General features: G+C 36.6%; 1 protein-coding gene across 26 annotated transcripts in view; it reads right to left on the bottom strand.

The window, feature by feature from the left end:
• Nucleotides 1-25,126, bottom strand: part of ADGRL2 (adhesion G protein-coupled receptor L2) — a 386,817-nt gene that overhangs the window by 46,092 nt on the left and 315,599 nt on the right. For 19 of the 26 annotated variants that reach the window (XM_019291634.3, XM_019291636.3, XM_039555632.1 and 16 more), the window contains 3 exons: nt 7,166-7,275; nt 2,478-2,492; nt 739-1,539 (listed from right to left, as the gene is read on the bottom strand). In XM_019291634.3, the coding sequence (XP_019147179.1) occupies nt 739-1,539; nt 2,478-2,492; nt 7,166-7,275 (926 nt within the window). The remainder of the gene's footprint in view (nt 1-738; nt 1,540-2,477; nt 2,493-7,165; nt 7,276-25,126) is intronic. The other 7 variants (XM_039555654.1, XM_039555652.1, XM_039555633.1 and 4 more) reach the window with 1 other exon arrangement.

The following is a 25,126-nucleotide window of genomic DNA, read 5'->3' as shown; positions in this document are numbered from 1 at the left end:
TAGGGATTTCTGAGACCTAAAGACCTCTGTTTTTCTTTTTCCTTTTGACAGTTAGTATCTTCCCTTTTAGGTAGTAGCTCTAACTTCTACTGAGCTGAAATGCAATTGTAAGGGACTTACTGAGAAATCCACTAAAAAGATGTCAGACAATCTTGTCTAACCCGACATTAGAAACTGTGCAAATAAGGCTGCGGGAAAATACTTATTCTTGGTATTGCATGTTAACCCCACACGTCTCCTCTGGGACCTCCCAGCACACACTGCTCTCCACTGCTGGCGCCAAGAAGTTAAAAGGTCTGCATGTATGCTGTAATCAATTCAGAAGCAGGTAATACCGAGCGGATGGGAACAGGCTTTGGGCTCAGCATGAAGCAACTCCAACTCAGTTTAGCTCTAGGAGTCAAACTGACTGATGGTATAAAGTAAATAATTCCCCAACTCATTCTCAAACATAGAAAAGCTACACACTTGATTCATAAAAAAAAAAAAAAAAAAAAGGTAAAAGATAAAAAGAATAGCACGAGCCTGTAAACCAAATAAAGTAATTCTATTTCTCTTCACAGGTTCTGTAAATTTGTCTTGCACTGCTGTAATGCTGTACAGCTCAGCACGGTGCAGACAAACAACCCATCCTTGCCTTTGTGCCATGAGCTAAATCTCAGACTAAAAATATTGTAACATATTTCTGTGAACGGAAACACAAAGAGATCAAAAAGGAGAAAGAAAAGAAATTCTTACCTTGGGCAGGATCAGGTGGGCCAAACTCCAAAGAGTATCGCAGAATGAAGTTGTTATTCCACACATACAGCTGATTGTCTCTAGGGTTGTAATCCACTGCGGCGATGTACTGGTACTGATTGGGAAAAGGAATGTCCACGTGCTCGCCTCTGCTTAACCTGGTGTTGTAGATGTAATCGATGGCATTCCTGCCGGTCTCGCTCTCGTTGTCCTGATACACTGACCGCACCACGTACAGGACACCACATATCATGAAAGCATTGGATGCTGCCCGCTTGTCGTAGGTTGTTTCCCAGGTGGCTTCAAAGCGCAGAGTGTAGGGGTTCAGCTGGCTAATTACTATCATCCCGTTGTTTTGCTCCGTAGCATAAATTACCCACAAGCCATTTTCATCAACTGCCAAGTCAATATCAGTCTTTCCCCCCCATCGGTATGGAGAGGTGTCATGGTAATTAGCATAATTGATTATGGCCTCTCCACTCTTAATTCTAGTCCTCAAGTCAAATTTTACTATGTTGCGAGTTCTCTCCTTGTTGAAAAAGACAGCACCGTCATACACTACAAATCCAGTACCATCCACTCGGTTTGGGAGTTTGTACGTCGTCTGCTGGCGTCCGTTTTGGAAGTCCTCTAAAGAAGCATATTCTATCAAAGTATCGGTGCGATACGGAGTCCATGGCATGAAGTATATTTTATCTGCAGCCTGGAGAGGGTCTTTGCACCAAGCACCTGCTTTTTGTTCAGCTTCATATAAATACGGCGAGTCCACAATTGCTTTCAACGTCCCCGGGCAAACAAAAACTAACAGTCACAGAGAGAAGTAAGACAAGAATTACGTCAAATTAAGACCGTCTCATAATAAAAATTTAAAATAAAAAGAAAAAAATAAAAAGGTAGGTAAATCATAATGACTGTGTCAGGAAGAAAAAAAAATCAATTTAATTTGCACTAGATTATACCTTATGTTATAATTAATGCAATTATCACCCTTTATCATCCACTTTTCTTAAAGTTACCATGTTCTTGCTGTACCAGTGTGGAAAGTGGATGGGAACTGTTTTCACTAGTACAGACCAAGGCTCAATGGCATACACAGACAGCTGAAAATGTAGAGCTACTCTTGCATTTTCATTTCAGACTTTTAGTGAGTACACATTAACTCTCCAGAGCTTTTAACTGGTGTGCAGCAGTGTGCTAGGTCATTTCAGTCCAAAAAAAATCACATCAACTTGTTTAGAACTTTAAGAAGTGGTGAGGCTGAAAAAGGAGGTGCCTCGATTAAAAATAAAGGAACAAAACAAATCATCAGGTATATAGAGAAAGCAATTAGGAGCAGAGAAAACAAAACACAACCAAAGCAATGAATGAAACAGACCAGGAAACCCTGTAACCATGGCATGCTATGGAGAGGGTTCTGGAAGCCAGGCAAGATGACACTTGATTAACAAGAATTTACCCAAGGGTGAGAGAAAGAGAGGGAAAGAAAGACAAAGAGAAAGGGAGAGAAAAAAGCAAGGGAGTCTTCCCTCCAGCCCAAGTACTTCAGACACTATACCCCGCCACCTACTTTAAGCAGCCAAGTCACTTTTTTGCAAACAGTCGACTTCTTTATGAGGTGTACTTATGAGATCCTGCTGATTATCATAATATAAGAGTGTTGTGGGGAGGGGAAGGGAAGAGGTTAACATCCATAAGGCACATAACAAGGAGCTGGGGTTTGGACTGTATACGTTATTTACCTTTTTGCTCCACTTCTATTTTAAGCATCGGAAGAAAAATAAAAAAGTGCAAGGAAAAAAGAAAGAAGATTAACATAAATTGACTATTAGTCTAAAAGATTAAATTAGTAACAGACGCTAAATATAGGGAGAATAAGAACTGCACTATATTGGATAAAGAGAAACAGACAACAGGATAACCTAGCAGGAGAGAGATTCTACGGTTACACAAATGAACATGGATCAATCATTTTAGTAGATTAAGGAGGGAATACAGATTTGCTGGCATGTAGTTTCACTTAGTGAACCTGAATAAATAATGAATTTCTTTACTAGTACATGCTATACACACTCTTCTTCTTCTAAAAGTATAATGCTAATGAAGTTGTTTTTTAAGCAACATATGAATTTATCATATATGTGCAAGTGCACATATACATATTATATTAATTAGATAATTAGAAATAAAAAATTCACTATATTAATTATATAGGTTTGCATATGTGAATATTAAACCTCCCCCCGTCTTTGTCCCAGACATTTCCCTGCTTTTCTTTCTTATAAGGAAAGCAGCTTGCACACTTCGGCTCTCCTTAGGCTTTATTCTATTTGTTTTCCTGAATGTTTATCTTGAGACCTTTTGCCACTTCTTAGTCTATAACTGCAAAACCAGACTAGAAGGAATAAGCAAAAACATCTAGAAAAAAAGAAGCAAAAGCACAGTAAGCAAGAGGAAAAGAGAAGAAAAAATTAACAATTAGCTCATTCAGATATTCTCCAGCATCATCGATTAAGCCCGAAACAGCAAGCTAGTATGCAAGGACAGCCATATTGTTTAAAACAAACATCCATCCTGCCACCATACACAGAAGACATAAACCGAACCCAATTAACAAAGTTATATTACTATAGCAATTTTTCCCTCAGGAAGTTTTAAGGAAGTTACAGAAAGATATATAGCTGAAGCCCAGCTAGTAAATAGCTTTTCAATAATTATTTGCAATAAAACCTATTTCATATACACTGTGGCCTTTGAAGCATCCTCCCTTGGTTTCATAAAATGACCTGGAAAATGACAGATGTACCAATCTGTGTAACAGTAGCTGCTGATACCAGGGAAGTGTATCAAAACTATTTGCACAGCTATTACATTTTCAGTATTACAGTATTAGCCTGAAGAATGCCTTTGTATGTTTCATATAAAGTTTGGATTTTCAGTTTCATTTAATAAAATTACATATGATTATTTTGAAAGTGATATTGGCTGATCTGATCTAGTGTTTCATCAGGAAACAATTTCATAACTTTACAGGGGAACCAGAGGGGGTTAATATTTTCAAAATGAACAGTAGTTTTCCTAGCCTTTGTACTGTTATACATCTTTAGGTAAAATACTTGCTTTTCTGCAATTTGTAATTCTGGAGTTATTCAAGTAAACAGAAGATATATTCTGAGGTGAATTCTTGGGTTTCACCATTAGTATTAATGACTTTCACATGATTCTGTTTGTAAACTTCTATGCATGTGCTTATTTCTCACCAAAGAGCAATATTGATATTCTATCTGCTTAGAATTAGTAATAGGAGAGGGGGGGAAAAATAGGGATAACTAAAATCATTACCGGCATGTCTGCTCTGCAAGCACTGGTGTACAACAGCTGTACATTTTTCAGGGACAGATGGGCTTATTGAAATAAAAAAATGCTGCAAAGTCCAATCAATACAATCAGAGAGAGAATAAAACACTTTAAAATGTTTTCTATTGAATTCCTGACTCCAAAATAGGCTTAAAATAAAAATGCACAGATGTACAAAATGGCACTTTTGATGTTCTTCTTTATAAAATGGCTGACTTCTGTTAGTCAAAGTGTCAACATACATTGTGCAGCATAAGTGAGAGAAATGTCAAGTGCAGTACTCTCAATTTCTTTGTAATTTAATCGATAACACTCTTATTTCAGGACAAAGCAATGCCTATAAAATTTGTCTGGAATTTTTGTTGGAGATCCAACTGAGTATCTGAAAAGTTGTTTTGTTGAGGTTTTTTTTTTTGTTTACACTTTGAGATGCAAAGAAGTAAGCTTTTATTAAATACTTTCAAACTTAATTAAATTGACAAAATTAAGTACTTTCAAATGAGTAAAGCAGACATGTATTTTTGGAGGCCAGCAAAACATAGAGGAGCTGATAAACTGCATTTTGTACAAGGGTGACAGCAACTCCAGTGCGTAAGAACTCCCACCTTTCACCACAAAACCTATTATGACTGCTGTTTTTCATCTCTCGTGGACTGAAAGCTACCACAGTGAGTACTGCAAATTTTTCAGTCTTGCAGTAGCTGAAGATGAAATTCAGAAAAAGTAAGAACCATAAATTAACTTTGGTTAGAAGTGTTGTGATCACTGAACTCCCTTCCTGGGCCCACAAAAGCTTATCCTACATTCCTAATGAGTCTCTTACACTGAGACAGCTGCTATTTGTAAATCTAATAATTTCAGTCATTCTGTAAATGTAAATATAGAGCACTGGAATAAGCAAGGAAATAAAACTTTAGACTTGATAGCTGGAGTTTACCAGGCATCAAAAGAAGAGACTTGGAAAAATAACAGGATAGGCTTTTTGGGAAAGGGAAGAAAGACGGTCAGCAATCAAAATGGCTACTGAAGCACAATGTGATTTGAAATCAACCTTCAAAACTTATTTTAGTAACTGGCAATCTTTTGATGACTGGTGGTAATGACAGGTGATGCCTCTTACAGTTCTGGAATTGGGCAGTGTCATCACTGTACATGCTGCAGTTGACAAACTCCAAAACTTATAGACTTTGAAAAACAGGAAAGTATCCCGAACCCTGAATTATGATAGACACAGAATTACAGAGTTCAAAGGGTAGGCCAATGCAATTGACAGTAAATAAAAAATAAACACTTTAAAATTAGAGTAACTACAAGTTAGAGTACAGGGTAGGCCGCGCTGTTGCACTATACTTCTGAAACTGGAAAAGAAAAGATTCCTGGAGACAGCAATACCCAATCAGTAGAACATATCCACACTTCTCTTCCTAAAACAGCATAAGAAATTATGTTTGAACATTATTTGCATTACATTTTTTCCTTTATGAGCTAGCCTACTGGAACTGGAAACGTTAACTTCTTGTCACTTGACTGACCTCATGGTTTGGAATCAGATGCACTGCCCTCTTTTCTGAGAATTTGGGAATGAAAATAGTGCTAAAGCAGAAGTGGTCTTTGTGGAACAAAACTTTGGTTAGATTGGGGTAAGACATCACTCCTCAAAAGTGGCACGAGAAGAACAGTTACAACAAGCCACCAATACTACACACAAGAGGAATGGTACTAGGGATCACTGTTTGCAGTAGGCTTCCAAACCTACAAACGGTACAGGGAAAAAAATCAGCAAGCAACCATTTCACAATGACACAGCAGAAATGAAGAAAAACAGATGATCTGTGCTTGGCCTTTGACAACAGTGAAGGTTCAGTGCAGTGAAGCAGTACAGAGCAGTATTTCAGTTTCAGAATTCTAAATTTTGCAGGAGACAGTATGGACAGTTTTGACATAGCTTTGCTTATGCCAGAACTCATTTCCTTCCTTTTTCAATATATACTGTCACCACAGTGTTTTTGCATCTCAGACTTGGCCTGTTTCCTGTACCAACAGAAAATACGACTTTGGTTAAGGATTACTGCAGATCAAGAAATTCACGCTTAATAATAACTCAAGGGAATGATCAGTGCACTGCTCAAATTCCATTGCAAGCACAGCTATTTCTCTGTTGAGTTACGGGACGAGAGAGAAGTCACTGCAAAGAATGACCTTACAAGAAAGCAAAACCAGTTAAAAGTGTCGAATCTGCAGAACTTTCACGATTGTGCACAAATATCAATAAAAAAAAGCATTAATTATTACAAAGAAATAAGAAGTATGTCTAAAGCTACTGAACTTTGGCATTACAAATAATATTGTACAAAACTGCTGAAGTAGCCATAACTTCACATTTTTCTATCTCAATATCATTTCACTATTTTCTTTGATTTCAGTGAAAAACTCTATTTTAGTAGCTGATTCAAGGCACAACTGATATTTTGTCTTTAAATTAAAAGCGAACTTTTCTTTCTCACTCTTTTCCCCTCTGCTTTTAAAGAACACAGTGTGAGTACCTTATTAATGAATTATTCACTCTGAATATGCATTCATTTATAACGAAGCACAAAATCCTTTTACAATGTCCCCCAACTGGGTCACTTGCCTCTGAATGTCAGTGCTGGGTTTTGCTGTGCACCCAAAGTCACCACAGCAGCAGGTAGCCTTTCAAGTAGATCATGATTAAAATTGAAGTCAATTCCTGCTTTACAAGTCTGTGAGCCAAGCCAATTTGTCAGCAACTGGTTGCGGGCAAAAGTACAAATTTCTATCTGGTCTATTGAATAGCTAATTTGAGTTTGTTTTCTGGAAAAACAGTAGCCTTAAAAGCCAAACACTTAAGAACACAGACAGACACTTGGCCAGCATCACACCATGGCTTCCTTCCACACTTTGTGAAGCTAATTGGAGGCCCTAGTCTGCAAGTGCTTTGCATGCATAATGGGTCCATGGGCCATAAACATATGCTTCTTTTCCATGTAACAGCACTCCCGCTTCAATTGTGAGGGCCAGAGGAAGTGAGCAAGAATAAAAAGATTATACTTACTGTAAGGAACACATTCATACTGAACTTCTAGATATTTGTATGTTCCAGGACAAGGATCAGGAAACACATCTGACCCAGTAACTACTATACACTGTGTTCGGTTGTTGCACCTGTAATTGGAAAAGAAAGCAAGCTAATTAATTTAAAATTACATTTAATTTGCGAGTTCATACTAAAGGACTACATTCAGTGCTAACTCTCTTCACACTTGGGCAGTTCAATCCATAAGACAACAAAGTTAATTAATACTAATTAGCCAAAGTCCAAAAGAAGGCTTCAGGACAATATTTTAGTTCAGGCTTTATACTTTTAAATTTGGAGATTGATGTTATCTTAACTGTCCCCATTGGTAGAGATAGCTGTACCAAGTACCAAGTTTATACTGATTTGATACTACTGTTCAAAAATATGAAAACAAAATGCAGAGATGATATAATTGAAAAAATGTGCAATTTTGAATAATGTATAGTAACAACACTGAGTAATTCCTTCCATCTTTAGAGAAACACATCCTGCTGAACGGTTTTACATCTCAGAGAGACTTTTCTTGTGATTCAAGGAAATTATTTTGGTTGGAAGAGCTACTGTAGACAAGGAACGTTAGCATTTCCATTTTAATTATTTTAGGAGCAATTGGTGGACTCTAAGCTTCCTCTGCTAGGCTACAGGAAGCAGTAAAGAATGACCACTTGAGGAAATAAGAAAAACAGTTAAAAAGAAGAACTGCAAGAAAATTAATTAAAATGTACTTTGAAGAGACTAAAACATAAAAAATACTTGCTTTACAATGAAAGAAAATGCATTTTGATACAAAGAAGAATTTTATTACAATGCCTCTAATTGTGAGGATTTACCAAACCTAATGTTTTTGAAGGTTTTTTAAACTACTACTACTACTAGATTTTAGATTATCATTATTTTTTCCAGAACAAACAAAAAAACCCAACCAAACAAATATTACCTTGGAAGTTAGAAGTGAAAAAAAAATCACCTAACCTTGAAGAGATGGTCAAAATGTAATACAGAAAAACAGTCACAAGGAAGAGGAAGAAAAGAAAGAGAAGGTCAGGGAGTTTGGTGACTAAAAGGCAAAGAGCTTGGCTGATCTTCTCAGGGGTTAGTTTTGTTTGTCAGCAAACTGAATAACAGAAGTCTGAACTTAAGTAATAGACTAGCCTTTGACTCCAGGTGTACATCAACTTCTCTATTGCCCTACTTCTTCCCATACTCTCTGAATACCACATATCCAAAGCTAAAATAATCTGCCTTGTATCAGTGGCTTTCCACAGCTGAACAGTGCCAAGAGGTATTAGAATAATTCATGCTACCTCATAAAAGGTAGAGCAAACACAATTCAAAGAACTCTAATATAAATCACTTCCTTTTTTATATAGTAATCAAACTAGCACAGAGCAGGTCAGGACATGCTGTGTCTCTCTGCTGAGCAAACTCGGAAACAGCAGCTCTTCTTACTTGATCAGTTAACTCTTCCTCTTTTTTTTTTTTAGTTGCTTATTTCTACCATCATAAGGCTCATAATTGCAGAACTAATTGGAAATAGTCAGGGATTTCTGTACATACACAACCATGGATATGGATAGAAGGTGGGGAATCCACCTGCCACCTTTTCCAGAAGGCACAGCCACGTCCCCTGCACAGCTATTGCACAAATAATGTTGCCCCACTCCCATCCCAATGGAACAGTCAGTCAGTGCAGCAGCTCGTGCAGGATGCTAGAGAGTCTGGAACGACTGACACATCCAGTGGCTTTAGACCCAGGCTGAAGGGGGAAAATGTGCAGCCAGCTTGCTGAGAAAACCCCTGTACTCAGTCTGTAACGCTGAAAATGTACACACAGCCCCTCCCACAGAGGACAAAGTGCTGCTCTTGTGTGGTGTAGAGGGAGGCTGTAGAAGCAGGAGAAGGCAACACGGCCCCAAGCCTCGCAGGCCTCTCTGCAATATCCCTGATAGAGCGTTTTTCATGTGCCACACCTCAGGTACACTAACCAGCATGAGAAAATCTGGGATGTAAGATTTTGTAACAAATTTCTTTAAATTTGTGTTTCTTTAGCAAAAACCTCACACTGAAACCAAAATAATTCCTACAAGACTCCTCCTGGTGCATCATTCAGTATGATGGTTTCCACAGCTTTGAGCTGTGTGAAAATTTTATTTTATACTCAAATGAGCAGCAATTAAGACAGAATTATTTATTTGTTATTTATGTTGGGAGAAATTGCTTGAGAATGAAACTAACCAAGGTCGTATTTAGCGGTGGGAAAAAGATGGACTCATTTCCCTGTGAAGAGTTGTTTTCTTCAGTTTCATTTTCCCCCAGTAAAAGATTCATAATGCTGTCATCAGCCACAGAACTGAGAAGAACTTCATGCCAGATTTTATCAAAAGGATGTGTAACAAGAATTCAGAGGAAAATGCAGGTTTTTCTCTTTGTACAGTAAGTGTCAGAGTCAAACTTCAGGCATTGAGCAGTGTTTATAGGAAATTGATGACACTCTAAAAACTTTTACTATTCCTTTATGAAAAATTTCACCTGCTGTGCATATGGTCAACTTTTGCCCACCTTTGGTCAAACCTAAAACTCCAATTACAAAACAACGAGCTATGCCCACTGCTGCAGTAGCTACCAGGCCCATCAGCACTTCCTCAAGAAGTGCAATTACTTGAATGACTATATGAATAGGGTATTTGTGCTTTAAGTTGTAGGTTTTCACATTCAAATCACTGATTTTGCTGCACTGTTGGCTGTATTTTATAAAACCTGAGTAATTTACATGCACTTCCAAGATTTCAAATTAAAGACACTTGATTATGATATTCACAGTTTAAAAAGTCTACATTCAGGTAACTATTTTTTACATAGTTAGAGTTCGTATTTCCATTAGAGTGAGACCTGCAAGAAAAACCCACAGCAACTATAGTAGCTGTCAATCCCAATTCATGGGTTAAAGAGAAGACGTGAAGAATGAGTGGAATTTGTAGTAGTAGTTCTGAGACAAGTAATTCAGGGAATTTACACTACTGTGATTTGTTCTATGGATAAATTAAAGTCTTCTGTTCACTGCACTGTTTTTCTTTGTAAAACCAGGGATACTCCTCTGTTAGCTTTTGGCCTATAGTTCTTCTGCTATCTGCAAAAACCATTTTACAAACTGGTAAGGGTTTCAGCTGAGCTTCTTTAAGTCAAGATGCACAGAACTCTGTGGTATATTGGACAAAAGAGACTCTGCTCTCCACAAAACGGCACTAAACAGCAGATTATCCTACAAGGGACAGATTATCAAAGGTACCTTATCATTGCCATAGCAGAACTTCATTATTTTGAGAAACCTCTACACTTAGTGTGCTTGAAGAAGAGGATATTGCACTGTTACAGTCTTAAATCTGGTGACCTATTCATTTTTGTAATGGGCAAGCATCTTTTTCTGTCACAGGATTCTCCAAAACAAGACTATTGTGGAAATAAAATGCCTGGAAATTTGCAAAATTGGCCTAGACACAATCAGGAAAAAAAAAAAATCCAAACCTCAAAAACCTGAAGTGACAAGTAACTTGAAGTCCTGCATTCATTTTACACAAAGTTGTTTTTTCTATACAATATACTGTTAATTTGGTCCATCTATTCAAACACTTTAAAAATTGTTCCAATGAAGATGTTATACAAATCAGTTGTAATTTCTGCAAACTTAAGAAGACAAATCACAAATACTTTGGTGTTTAAGTTCTCTGTAGCTTTTAAGTAACATTTAAGTGTTCTGAAACCTACGTAACTGCATACTTCCCCAGCCTAAGTTAAAATAGAGACATTTTCAGGGAGTTATGTACAATCTTAAAATTCATATGATCTCACAATGAGAAATGTTTTCACTCTCAAGAAGAATTCACAATATTCACAAAGATTTATGATACAATGACTTTGTCATTTACAAGGAAATACAGCAGATCAGCAAAGAACTCTGTATAAACTCAGTAACAGTTAATTTAGGTAAGGTAATATATGAATTAAATTTGAAAAACTGCTAAGGAAAAGACTACCTGTAGTAGTGAAAGAATGATAATTCAGGTTCTTGTGCTAGCAGCAACAACACTTTTGCAAGGGGAAATGCAAGAATTACCACTATTCTCATGAATGCAAGGAGCAATTTTGTACTCTGACACTCGTTTCTTCTGTATTTTAGTATGAATGAAGAAAGGTTACATCTTCATAATGCACATGCATCACTTAGAGTAATCTAAAAATCAAATGGAGTGTTTAATTAACAGTTACAGTATAATATCTGAACTCCTTTCACCTCAAGAAGAAGACTGTGCAAATGAGGAATGGCCCTTCACATTTCAGATGAATACAGAAAGAAAAGAAAGCAAAGCAGCTCCAGCAGGGCTGTTATTATCTTCTGCTCATGATGTAGCCATGTCCCTGCTGCATCCATCCTCTCTGCTCAGCTTTAAGGACTGCTGTACTTTCCATGATAATATGTTTGTATTTCAGCTCTAATCTTGACTTGTACAATTCCCAACAAATTGCTTTTGCTTTTTTAAAAATTATTATTATCTTATGCTTATTATTGCATGTTTTCACGTGCAATGTATAGAGATGAGATTCCATGTGCAATCTATTGTGTGAGGTGTTTTAATCAATAATCTTGTTCTGCTGATTAAGCAGGGGCTTCTGTTTTGGCAAGATAACATTAGTTTCTCCTGTCATGCTCCCAAAGCTATTGAGAATCTTCAGAAGATCATTAGATATGCTACAATAAAGCTTTGGTACATTCTCTTTTCCTTCTTAAATTACTTCTTCACTGTCCTATTCCTCGTCACTGCTGGCACTGCATTATTATTACAGCTCCCCTGAAACTTGCACTAGAGCTATGTCTGCAGGCCATAGGATGCCATTTTCAATTGAAGCTTCTGCTTGAAAATATAAATTAAGAAAATTTCATTATCTCCTGCCAAGGGCCATTATTCACCATTGTTCTAAGGAAGATTAAAAACGCACAGTCTATGGACTTGAACAAATACTCCAGCATTAAAATGAAAAACATAGTGTATCATGACTGGACCAGAAAGTGAAGCACTGGGATCTGAGATTCTGGAAAGAAATTAGCACTACCTGGAATAAACCAACTGACTAAGGGAAGAGGTCATCTTCATGGGTAAGTCACATCTGACACAAAAAGATACAAACAGATCCTTTTCAAGTGGTTCTTGCAGTTTGCAAAAATAAGGTATGTATGAAATAACGTCCACATTGCAATTTATCCTTCTAATGCTTTTTTTTCATGCATGCATAACTTTGACAAAGATAGTACACACAAAAGAAACATCATGTTATTTTGAAAAGTATATGGATAAAGGCATAGCCAAAAAAGAACTATCAAAATAATTTTGCATATTCCTAATGGTGTATTTCTGTAAATGCAGTGTTTCCTTAAGCAGGGTAAAATCCAAAACCAGAAAAGTCACACGTAATTCAATAAAATATAAACCCACATTTAATAAAGAAAATTAATTTTTACTAACATTGATACATTATAAAAACTATTTTGGTATGTTTTGAAACTTTCAAGTCAGTTCTGACAATATTTCTCTTTCAGCATATTGATTAAATACTTAAAAGCCAGCACGATGGCATGTTCCTGCATATCGCCTGCAGCAACCTGCTTAAACACCACTTGAGGCACGTAAACTCCAAGTTGTAGCACCACATACTCCATATGGTCTTCTTGTTCCTTATTCACCCTGGGTGAGCTGCAGTCTGAGTAAAAAGATATGGGAATATGGGATGAATGCACTTCATGTGATGACTTACACTGAAAAATTCCTGAACCTCATTACCCAGAGTAAGTAGCTGTCTTTACAGATATATTTCTAATGGTCTACAAGTGCCATGTGAGAGGTGTTTTTGCTTTTGTATGCATATTCACTAAACCTCCACTCCTGTCATTAAATGCAAAGTTACATATGTATGAAGAAGTTAGATATTACTTAAATGTTTTGTTTTATTAATTTTGTCTTGGAAAGTATGTACAAAACTTACATATAACATAGAGAACAGAGATTTTATTTTAGGGGTGTTTAGATACATAAGTATACACAAAGACATGCCACACTAGGTAAATTTAAAGGAATGTATTTAAATTCTGAGTTTCAAATTCACCTCACAAGCCATACATTATTACATACTGAGACCTAATGAGTGAGCAATTTAAGCCTAACCAAAACCTGGAAAAAAGACCTGCTAAGAAAATCCAGCCTTCCTATAAAGCCTGGATTTGAAACAGGATTGGCCAACCATTGCTGCCATTTCCACAGTGCTCAAGCACTACCCTTCCCATGCAGGATGAGTGAGCATCCTACAGAGCCACATGCTCTTAAAGATAGATATATAATCCTGGGACTGGCCTTTTAAAACCCAGGAAGACACACTGAAAAGGTTGCTTATTTCTGTGTAAGATTTTCTAAAAATTATTTTTAAGTTAGAAGCCCCAAAACTATTATAGGGGAATGAGCACACAAAAAGAAAATAGCACCTATTTTGCAGAGCTCAAAGAGAAAACAGATTTAGTGAGCTGTGCTTGGTAGTTTTCATAATCTAAGAAAAAGAAGGAGATACATGAGCAGGTATGATAGCAGAATTTGGCCACAAGAGCTGTGTCTAAATATTGGTGACTCTCCTACGACTGCGAAAGCAGTGAGGCATCCTAGAGCTTGGTTTGAAAATTCATGAACCAGCCCTGGGATTTTCCATGCACCTGGCAACATGACCATTACAGTAATAAATCTGGGGGATTTGGATGACAAATATTTGGGGCAAAGAAAAAAAAGGCTTTTTTCCTTCTGTTTTCTTTTTAAATATAATATTAATGATTTGTTGAATCTTCCTAATTATCAAGTAAACATATATAAGGAAGCTAGTGTATAATTAATATTGTAGGAGAAGGTGCACCATAGCCTTGTTTCCATTTGCCCAATAAAAAATGCAGTAATATTTAATTGTGCTTTCCTTATACAATGCAATCTTGTGGGAGTCTGAGGGTACGCATTAAGCATAAAAACTCCAAACAGACAATAAAACACAGCATAAAATATGCAACTCCCATAGGTCTCTTCTTAGAATTACCCAGTCTGATTCACTATCAATGAATGTGTATGGCAAAGTAATTTAACGATATTTCTTGCTTTCAACCTCTTCTTACAACTTTAATACATTTAGTTATGACCCATTTGCCTTTTGGTATTCATGTCTCTAAGTTCAAAGCAGTCACTGTTAAAATGAGGAATCTTCTCACTTACCTACCTGTAAGCTATCAGAAACAGTTTTTTCTTGTTACAGTTCATCCTTGTTCTAATACTTTGCTTATTGCTGTAAATGCTATTATTATGGGGTTATCATTAACCTGAAACTGGAGCATCAGATAAAACAGGGAGAAGGGAAAAAAAAGAAAAACAAAAAGAAAATGAGGATTCCAGTGGAATATGTAACTCCTGCCTTCTCTTGGTATTTTTAGGTGCTTTCATAATTCCACTTCTCTATCTCTACTACTTTCTATCACATATACCAAAGGCCTACTAGACCAATCAGAGCTTGTGAGGAGATGGCTGTAAATCAAGGACAGTAAAACTAAGTATCAAAGATGCAGTGATGTGTGCAAAGTAAATGGAACAATCTCCTGGTGAGGTCTGTGTAGGTGCAATCCTAAACCCCGTAACAGTATGAAGAAGAAGAGACCTGTTCTTTAGAGAAAGTGTTTCTAATGCAACCCCACCTGATGAATAAGAAATGAAAATACAGTAATTTTTCAAAATAATAATATTTTTCATATTATTTATGTGGATGCATATTTGCAAGCAAGCTGCAGCATGGGATTACAGGCAGTGTACATCTTAGAACACAACTAAGCCAAGCAGATCCACACTGCTGAAAAGTAGTAAGTTCAAAAGATCCAATTAAATGTTTCACCATTTAGACAAAATAAATAGCCTGCAGCTATGCTTACTTACTAATGAAAACTTTACTAGTGCAGCATCGTCGTATCTGAGCAATTTGCACAGATTATTCACACTGAATGAGCATGAGTGCAGCAGCATGCCTTGTGTGTTGAGCAGGTTTCAGGGAGAAATGTGGGGCTGTGTAATAAACCCAGAGCTTTACGAAGGGGCATTTATTTCAGAGACACAGTGCTAGAGCAGAGCTATAGAAAATCCAAGAGAAAATCCTGCAGCACAGTGTCTGATCCTTAGGAATAACACTGCAACAGACTTGCAGGAGAAGAGACTACCAGGTAGAGAGCACAGGATAAGAGTAAAAACCCTTTAAAATTCTTTTTTTGCAGCATTGTCGATCTTCTTTATCCATGGCTTGGTACACAGCATATTCATAATGTAGTTAAAAGTTATTTAACTTAAGACAGCTTCTGAGTCATTATTAAATGAGTAACTGGGAGAATTACAATACTGAAAACATGTAGCCTTATCCTTCATATTAATTTGCACAGATCTGAAATACATTTTAAACAATCACCCACTTTAATTACTAAAATCAGGTATTTTAGATGACAGGTATGAATTGCTACTGCAACTTTTGAAACACAGAAGCCTTCGTACGCTTTCAATCCTCACACTTCCACCAGACCTCCAGGTCTGTGCAATGCAAATTCAGCATGATTCACAATCAGTCTCCTGAGTTTAATACCTCTCTTCTGCTTACTGAAATGCATATTCAACAAAAAACTCTTTTGCCTCTAACAGGAAATTAAGATTTTGTCATTTACAGAATTGGCCATTGAGACAACCAGATGCCGTAGAGCCCTTTGGTTCCCTGTGCAACAGGAAGGATGAGGACAATTTCACACGGGGCATGCAGTGGGAACAACCTTAACTCAACTTTAACACATGCATTCACCTTGAATAATTAAAAATACTATAGCCTGTATCAATTAGGAGAAATTATTTATAAAAATGTTCACCTATTGCAGTTGGCATATGGAAAAATGATCATATTTTTAACAAGGGAAATGGGAAATCGCTATGGGATGCCCTACTTAGATTAAATTAGCAAGATCTTGTTATCAGACCATATAAAAGATGCACCATAATAAGACGTGACCTTGCAGAACCTTGGAGCCAATCTGTGATTTTTTTCCCCCTATAACCCTTCCTAATTATCTGCAAAGTTACAGACCCTTTTGTGGCAGATTATTTTTCTGTGAATAGTGAGGGGTTTTGGGCTTTTAAATATTTAATTAGTCTTCTGATATGAGAATTGTTGCACATGCCAACTGCTTCGATTTTCAAACTGTGTTCATCCTAATTATGTTCAGATTTAGATTGGTCATCCCAAACCTCTCACTCTTGTAATTATTTACTCCTTAAAGATCATTCAGCAGAGAAATATTTTTCACCCTTATGGCTCTTTCTTTCCACAAATGGCTTTTCTGGTCCGTTAATTACCCACTCAGAGGATTAGAGTTTGTAATAATGCAAGAGATCCTGCATGTAAGATGAGTTTTACAGGGTGAAAAAGAATAAATTGTTTTTTGTAAACTTGCCTTGGGGAATAGCCCCTTTTTGGGTTATCGTTTTCATCAACAGAGGCCATGTGCCCACTGCTGCATATCCACCAATTCCACAGGGCTACAGAGTGATTCATTTATACAGCTCAACAGAACTCAGAGCAAAATGCTGAGCAAGAGGCAAAAGACAGTTTGGTTATTTTAAGAGATTTATAAAAGTGCAATCCGCTAGCAAGAAGGTACAATCCTTTTTCTCATAATTTTTAGTGCAGATTTCATGGCCTTAAAGTTACGCATATTTAACTGATAACTAATAATAAAATTACAACTTTTCTCATTTCGTCTGCTGATTTTTTCCAGAAGTGCTGTCCCTTGGTAGATCTTTAATCAACCCTGTAACAGTGGTGTCATTTCCTATTAAAATGTGTCTGAGAGTCCTCACTACAAGTACTTTCTTTTCTTCTGAGAGGAATGCCTGTCACAAAAGCACTGTTATTCATTACCCACAGGGATGTCTGGATCTAATTATCATCTGGAAAGCTTGCAGGGCTTCCAGGTATAGGACTTCCCCTGCAAAAGTATGCTGTTCTAACTTGGAAAGCACAATCCCACTTTTTCTTTGCAATCTGAAGTTAAGGGATTAAGTTACTAATTTGAACTGTTCACTCTGATTCCTGGAACTTCCAGTTTTAAGCCAAACAAAATTTAGGGGACTGCTTCCGTTTGCTTGTTCCCACATCTGCAAAAATCCTGTATATTCTGCAGCTGGCTTTTACACAAACTAAGCATATTCACCACTGTAAAACATGTATCAGAAAATTCACTAGCCTCACTTTGTCAATGCACAGAAAATCTTTAATTGTGTCAAAAATATTCATGATCTAATCCTTTTATCAAACTGTCTACCACTGAAGGAGTCTCATGTGCCTGCACAATTAAAAACCGCATGTTAGCCATACATAATACTGTGTTACATTTGATGCAAATCCTTTACTATTGAAATAAGCATTGGGCTGACAGCAGGAAGTGGCTGATAAGAAAGCAACAAGGCACTGCTGATGGCATTCATGATAAGTGAGCTCTAACTCATATGAGTTCTGTCTACAGTACATTACCCAAAGTGCTCCTGTTTTAAATGTGACTCCAGGAGGTGTTCTTTTGCTGTATCTCTGTCACAAAGGCAGCAAAATTATACAAGAAAGCTAAATACACAAAGTAAATTATGTTTTTCATACCCACCAGTGATGCTGGCACCAGAAAAATATACTGAAAGTAATATCACCGCTGCTACATCCTAGATGAGAAAACACCTACAGTTTCATGAGTGTAACAGTACAGTTGAACTCAATGCCTGTAATAAATTCAGTAAACAGGGAAAGATTATGGGTTTGGAACTGTCATGTTATTGCTACACTTACAATTCAGCCTACAAGAAAGTATTTAACAGACAGAGCACAAACTCTTGAGTTTTGGTGAAACAATTTTACAGCGCTGCAAAAAGGTGTGTATTAAATACCTTTCCAAATTGCTCCTTCATCATATAGAGTTATATCACAAGAAGCAAGGCATCTGAGAAGCAATGAACAGTAAGGTTAAAGATCATAGATTACTACTAAGAAAGGAATATAGATGCCTTTGCACCTACTACAGGAAAATACACATCTTGCCAGATGAAACGTTGTACAGGTTGGTGACACCAAGAAGGAGTAAGACTTCTTCCTCCAACGTGGTCAAAGTGCATGACTTTGGTCAGGGCAGCTTGCCCAATGAAATGATTTTTCTGCCTCATTTCTTCTCTTTTTTTCTGTTTAGCATGTATATGTGTATGTGTGTGTGTGTGTGTGTGTGTGTGTGTGTAGTAGAGCAACTTGAAATTCAAAGGTTCCTATAGTAACTGTATTACCCAGTAAACCTGAAAAAAATGGCTTTCCATAGTAAATTTGTAGTAAAGCTTCTGTACTGCAAGTGTATTGTAAATCAGGTTTGACATAGAAAAAAATTCTTCGTGGTAAGAACCTTTCCTTCCCATTGATATGTCTAGAGTGGGCTAAAAATATCCCGAATACTGAGTATTTGGTCTATGTAACACTCTTAAGACTGCATTAACTTCATTGCAGTAACTTGTTTTATAGGCTCAGTTCATCATGACCTATAAAATGTTAAGCTGAAGTGCTTTAAATATCTGCTAACACCATGTGCAAGCCTGGGAGTACAAGGCACTGTGCTGTGAAGCGGCAAAGACAGTGCTCTTCTGAGAAAGTAGCACACACTCTTATGCCACTGATATAAACAGGGTAAGCCTGCTCAATAATGTATGAAACACGCAGCCAATCTTTATATAAAGCAGGAATTCTAGTTGAATTCTTCGTGTGATTTTATTTTACCAGTATGACATTAGCTTTTGAGATTGCTTCTTAAAACCATAGACGCTGAGTATCTCACTAGACTAAAGGACACACACGCAAACTCCTTTCATTCACAGTTATTACACAAAGGAAAAAAAATAAAAAAAAGACTTCTTTCATTTGTGGCAGTAGTATTTTTGCTAATTATTGTTCTGCAATATGGAGAAGATAAAATGCAAAGACGGAAATTATCTATGTCTTTCAGTAATCACGGCCCATTTATTAAGCAATTAAATTGCAATTTTATTATTAGAGAGGAAAAAAAGAAATGCTGTAAAATACCACTATTGCTTGTATCTTTGATCCTTAAACTCTTCCATTTCAGCAACCTCATTAATGTCAAAATTTCATGAATATGGCCACCCCTTTTTAGAATGTATACCCTGGGCACAGGCAGAATCTATGGAATTCAATAAAGAAGATTTTTCTTGTTGAATTCTACTAAAAGCTTAATTGAGCCACAAAGGTCAGAAGGTTCTTTTTATTGTAAGTAGGAGATTATTCCATGGCAGAAGGAAATTTACAGAATGAGATCTGCTAATTTCTATGCTACTCTGTAGACAGTTTTTAATTTTTAAACCCATGTTACTCTTCTATTTCTTTCCTCTGAATTAAACATCTTCATTCTAATAATCTTTAAATTTTATTTCCTTTGTGTTACTAATGAAAACTTTTCACTTTCATGGCTACTGTTGACTTTTAACACTAGAAAGTACTCATAATCTACTTACATATATTTAATTCATATTAATCTGTCCTAATTTATGATCCATACCCTGCTCTGCCCACCTTCATGTACCTTTTCCATGTCAGTTCTGTTTACTAAGTGATATTCAACAGATTTCCTATAGTGCAGTGAACCTTAACAGGCAGCTTTTAATTGCCTCACATAGGAAACCACATCACTATTAATTCCACAGCAACAGTATAAAATAAAACTATTGCTTCTCAGACTCCAGAGCAATTAGACCTCTCGGCTATTTGGCTAACTCTGCTTCATGATACCCAGTGCAGTTAATTATATTTTTTGATGTTAATAGTCTCTGTCAGTTTCAAGCATAACTCCTCTTTGATGAATATTTAAATTATATTTGAATAAAAAAATAATCTTGGTTACATTTCATATTCAGCAGTCATCACAGCTTAATAAAGGTCTCCTCAGAAAGGGTAGAGATAAATGGCTATATGAACACATGTATGAAGTCCTAAATCAACTTATCTGATAATGTAGCTGTTCTGGCTAAGTATTATAGAGGTTTTATTGGGGTGGGAGGAATTAATAGGCTTCAACTATTACATTATTATTATTCTATATGAACTAAATTTGGCACAGCAATATATAAGTAAATCAGAATTTTTAATAATAAAGTTCTGACTGCAACTGAACCAGGAACTTATATTGGCTAGACTAGAAATATGAAAACCATGTAAAATTCATGCAAACTCTTTCAAGAGGACACAAAATTCAACTGAACAGTGCTGAAGGTTAAGCAATGTTGTCTCAGTCAAGTTCTCAAAAAATTAGCAAATTACTAAGAGAGGTAATTACATACCCAAAACATACAGTACGTGATTAACTGGGCTAAACAGTGTACACACTTAGTAGAGCCCATTTCAGCAAGCAGAAAAAAACCACAAGAAAATCACAGGCAGAAGCATGTATTTTGTATGATGCTCAAATACACAAGCAACAGCATATAATACTTAAAATTTTATTTATACATATGTATAGTTCGTTACATTTATTTTCACCCCATGAATAGCAAGGAATGACTGATGAGTATGTATATATGATCCTGCCAGATAAGAGATCTGCTGACTTAAGAAGAATTTGATTGTGGTTTGCCAATAATAAAGGAAGAAAACTACTTGAATGTAAGATATGAAAACATTAAACAGAATGTCAAGCTACATCCTAGTAAAATAATGAATCCCATCTTTGTTGAAGCAAACTAAATCTAAATTTTAAATGTAATTAGTTGGTATGAATGATCCTTTTGTTGTTTCTTTTGTAGCTTGTCCAATGTCGTGACTACAGCCACGCGCCCGTGTGTTATGCGCTTGCACGTGTGTAGTAAAATTTCTTCTGCAGAAAATTAAAATAGAACACACTGCAAAATGATGATCAAGTACCACTGACAGCTATTTCCCCTCACCTGACTGCTAAGAACCTCGTAATATGAGGATTTGTATTTAATTTACTAAGTAATACCGTGATAGAACCACCCCATTAACAAAACCTCCTATTTTTAATGAGTAAAACTAGACCTACTATTTTCAAATTAAGAATTAATGATAGTGAAAATACACAATGCCAGAAAAGGTTCATCTCAGTCACGGGTACTGCTGTTTTCTGCTGTAATAACGCCAAGAACTGTGGTGTGTTTCAGGAACCTTCTAGGCTCTGTGATTATGCCTTGTTCAGGAAAACAGTCTACATGTATTTCTGATTTTTTATTTGTATTTGAGTCATAACTAAGTCTTGTGACTAACACATAGAAAACAAAACAGAAATCAATCTGGCCCCAGCTCGGTATTGTGAAAAGTTTAGTTTCAAAATAAAGAGCATTTTAAGCTTCTGCTACAACAAAATAGTCACAGGGTTGACTGCTGTACTAAGAGCTATGTCTGTTTCAGATTAATTAAACCTTCATTTTAAAAGGGCGCTTAAGAAAAAGATATATAATGTTGATAATGTTGTATGGTAAATGTTTTGTGAAGCAGCTGTCAGGAAGCTGAAACAGAAAGCGCTGTCATGCCAAAGCAAAAGGTCCTTGTTAGTGAGAGCAGCCTCAGTACCACAGAACCTCCGATTTGTGTGAATTCCAGGAACGTACCCAATCCACAACAGCCTGTGCTACCCTGTCATCAGCACTGGGATTTCTCTGACATAAAAAGGAAAGACATGCAGAAAGCAGAAAAAGGCAAGGTGTACCTCTTATTCGAAAACACTTTTCACCTCATAGTATCTTTAGCAAAGAAAGGCAACCTTCGGCTGCAGAAGGAAAAGCAAGGGAAAAAGCAAGGATGGATAGCAGCAGGGGTCAGCAGAGCCCTTGCCTAAGCCTGGCAGACCCCCAAAGTGCATTGTGACATTATCTCAATCACAGGCAGCTCCAAAAGGCAAAGGATAAAATCCAGCCCGTGAAAAAGGCTAAGTCATACCAAGAAATGCAAATCTGAAGTGTGCTGCAGTTTAAACACTGAATCAACCATGGACCCTGTCTGAAGGCACTGTTTTTGAAAAAGGCTCTGAAATGCTTCTCTTTGGAAGTCTTGCAAAGGCTGGAATTCAGCTCTGCAGCGACCCACTGCATTCTACCAGCAAAGCACCCTGTGCCAAGTTTCCTTCTGACTACACCTTTTTGCTACGATGAAAGAGATTCATTGGTTATAGATTTTACCCAGTGCCCACCCAAGCCTGGAGTCCAGTGGAAGATTTGCTTTATTCACTCACATTATGGAACAGACCAAACTTGTTTTTACTTGAAAGGACACTAATATGGTATGACAGTGCTTTCTCTGCTGACCTGACAAACAGGAACAGGAAAGAGGGCTTGAGAGATGAGTCTTCTTTGGAACAGACCTCATTTTGTTTTCTTTTAAAAATGTCTTACTCATTTATATAAACGATTTTTCAAAATGAGCTATTTCTTGGATGTGTGAATAGATGGAAAAGAATGAACATCTCCAGTCTCCCAATCTCCCATGGGTTGGATTAAGAAAAAATAAGTCTTAGGAGAAGGAATGGGTATGTTCCTTCCTTCAGCTTTCCCTTGGTCACTCAGCGGGGCAGGGGCATGTCACTTAGATTCTGAAAACCCTCTGCTGAAGCGCAGCTGTCTTGCAGAGAGATGATGGACATAACAGGTTAAGAGCATTGCCATGTGAGAAAAGTTCATGGTAACAAAAACCCAGGCGTGAACTCTTCACTGGTGTCATGATGGACATGGTAATTGAAGGTACATGTGTTGCTTGTGCTAGAGATAGAACAGGATACATGCAACAGAAAAAATAAACACTGATGAAGAGGATTTATTCCTCTTTTAATCCTTCGCTTTTCTGCAGCAATGTTTTAAAAGGGAAGAGTATTAAAAAAATTACAGTTGCCTAAGTTCATCTATTATACCTGACATATTTTTATGTTTAAGCTTACCTATGGAAAATGAGGTTTGCTTTGTTTGTGCAGATTTAGAAAGCAAAATTATACCAATTAACTATGCTTAGTAATGATGTAAAGTTCACAAAAGCCACAATTATAGTATAAATTGTAGGTGAAAATAGAATTTAAAGGCTATTTCAGTGCAGAAGTGATGTAACTGCCTTTCTGTTGCAGATCAAAAACCAGATCAAAAATAACTGAATATCCCACCTGTGAGAGCACTGTCTTTTAATGTAGATGTTTACACAGTCTGCAAAGGAAGTTTAAACATTTCGAATTTTCTTCTTTTCAACATTTGTTTACAACAACACTCTTGGTATCAGATCAGAGAGCATACAGTTCCTACTTAAAAATTTAAGGTATTTTAGCCTTTGCTAGGAGGGAAAGCATCTTCCTTCTAAGCTTAACATTAACTTGGCTGTCAAGAGTAAATGTTTGAATTTTGCATCTAGGTAAATGATTCCAGATTCTGAGTGGATAGGCTTCATTTTCTTTAAACAAAAAATAATAATTTTCTAACCCCAACAATAGCTATAAGTACAACTGCTTAAAAAATAAGGTGTACCGATAGGAACAGGACCCGTCATTTTTAAAATATGGGATTTATCAAAATTTAAAATTATATTATTCAAAATTGTTATCTGCCACGCCATCCAAGTATATATTTAAACACAAAGTCAGTAAAAAAAAAAAAAAAAATCTAACTGCACTGTCCTTGAATCATGAAGATAGTTATAGTGTCCAATCGTGACAATAAATAACCATGAACTTTTCCTAAACAAAAAATTTAGGACTAGGAAAAATTATTCCTACTAAACAACCCCTATTTTTAATTCAAAAAGAATGGTCCCAGCATGCTAGAATCCAACTTAGCATCTCATTATTCCTCTATAAAATTACATACATAAGAGACTTTTGATTTGAAATATATTTTAAGTATGTATGCAGAAGTACTTTTAAATATCCATTATTATTTTAACCTAATAAAACAGACCCCCAAACTCTGTGTGGTACCTAGGTAACCTTTATGCTTCTCCTAACAAAAAGCTATGATCCAGACCAGGGCTTTGAAGTTGACATTGGAGACAGAAAATCTTCAAACACCCAGGTGGTTTGAACAGAACTCATGCGATCCGCCTGCAATCCGCTTGCCACGGAAATGGGTAAGACAAGGTCATAAGTAAATTTTATGCTGTTAATTTTCAAATCTCTGCCATGCCTAAAAAGAGCAGTATTAGCCTTATCAACTTCCAAGTTTCATGGCAGTTTCTGCTACAGCCACACAAACACACTTTATGAGCAAGCAACTACAGCAATTTTCTCAGGCTGCTTTGCATCTTCTGCGTCCCTGCTCATTTAATTTGTTTTTAAATGAAAAGGAAACAGAGATTTGTCCCTGCTAAAGGACAGCAGAGCACAGAGGAGTTTGACTAAGATCTAACTGCCTGAAACTTGGTTCCTCTGGCACTCACTTATGCTACTTGCTCACCAAATATTCCAGAAATAAGCTTACTTCTGTACTGAACTGCAGTGTGTGGTAGAATCTCTCAAACTTGACAATATGCAAACGCTGGGGTTAATTATCAGAGAAGTGTGAAAGAGGAGAAGGAGTTTCTAAAGGTCTAGTCTCTTTCTTCAAAGCTTTAATTTTAACCATGACAGTCTGAAGTTTACATAGAATCTAAATACATCTGAAAGACTTTATTCTGGAATAATTGGGATGTAATTTCAATCAGGGACTAAAAATTTAATAACTACTTTACAAAGGTAAAAGCAAAGCAATGAAGTCATTAGTGTTCTAGTCAGGCTTCCCAGGAACGCATTAAGTTAAAAATCTTTTGAGAACTGCTGAAAAGAAAGAG

The sequence above is a fragment of the Corvus cornix genome, chromosome 8 (genome assembly GCF_000738735.6).
Source record: "Corvus cornix cornix isolate S_Up_H32 chromosome 8, ASM73873v5, whole genome shotgun sequence".
Classification (NCBI taxonomy): domain Eukaryota; kingdom Metazoa; phylum Chordata; class Aves; order Passeriformes; family Corvidae; genus Corvus; species Corvus cornix.
This window is presented reverse-complemented; position numbering and strand designations above follow the sequence as displayed.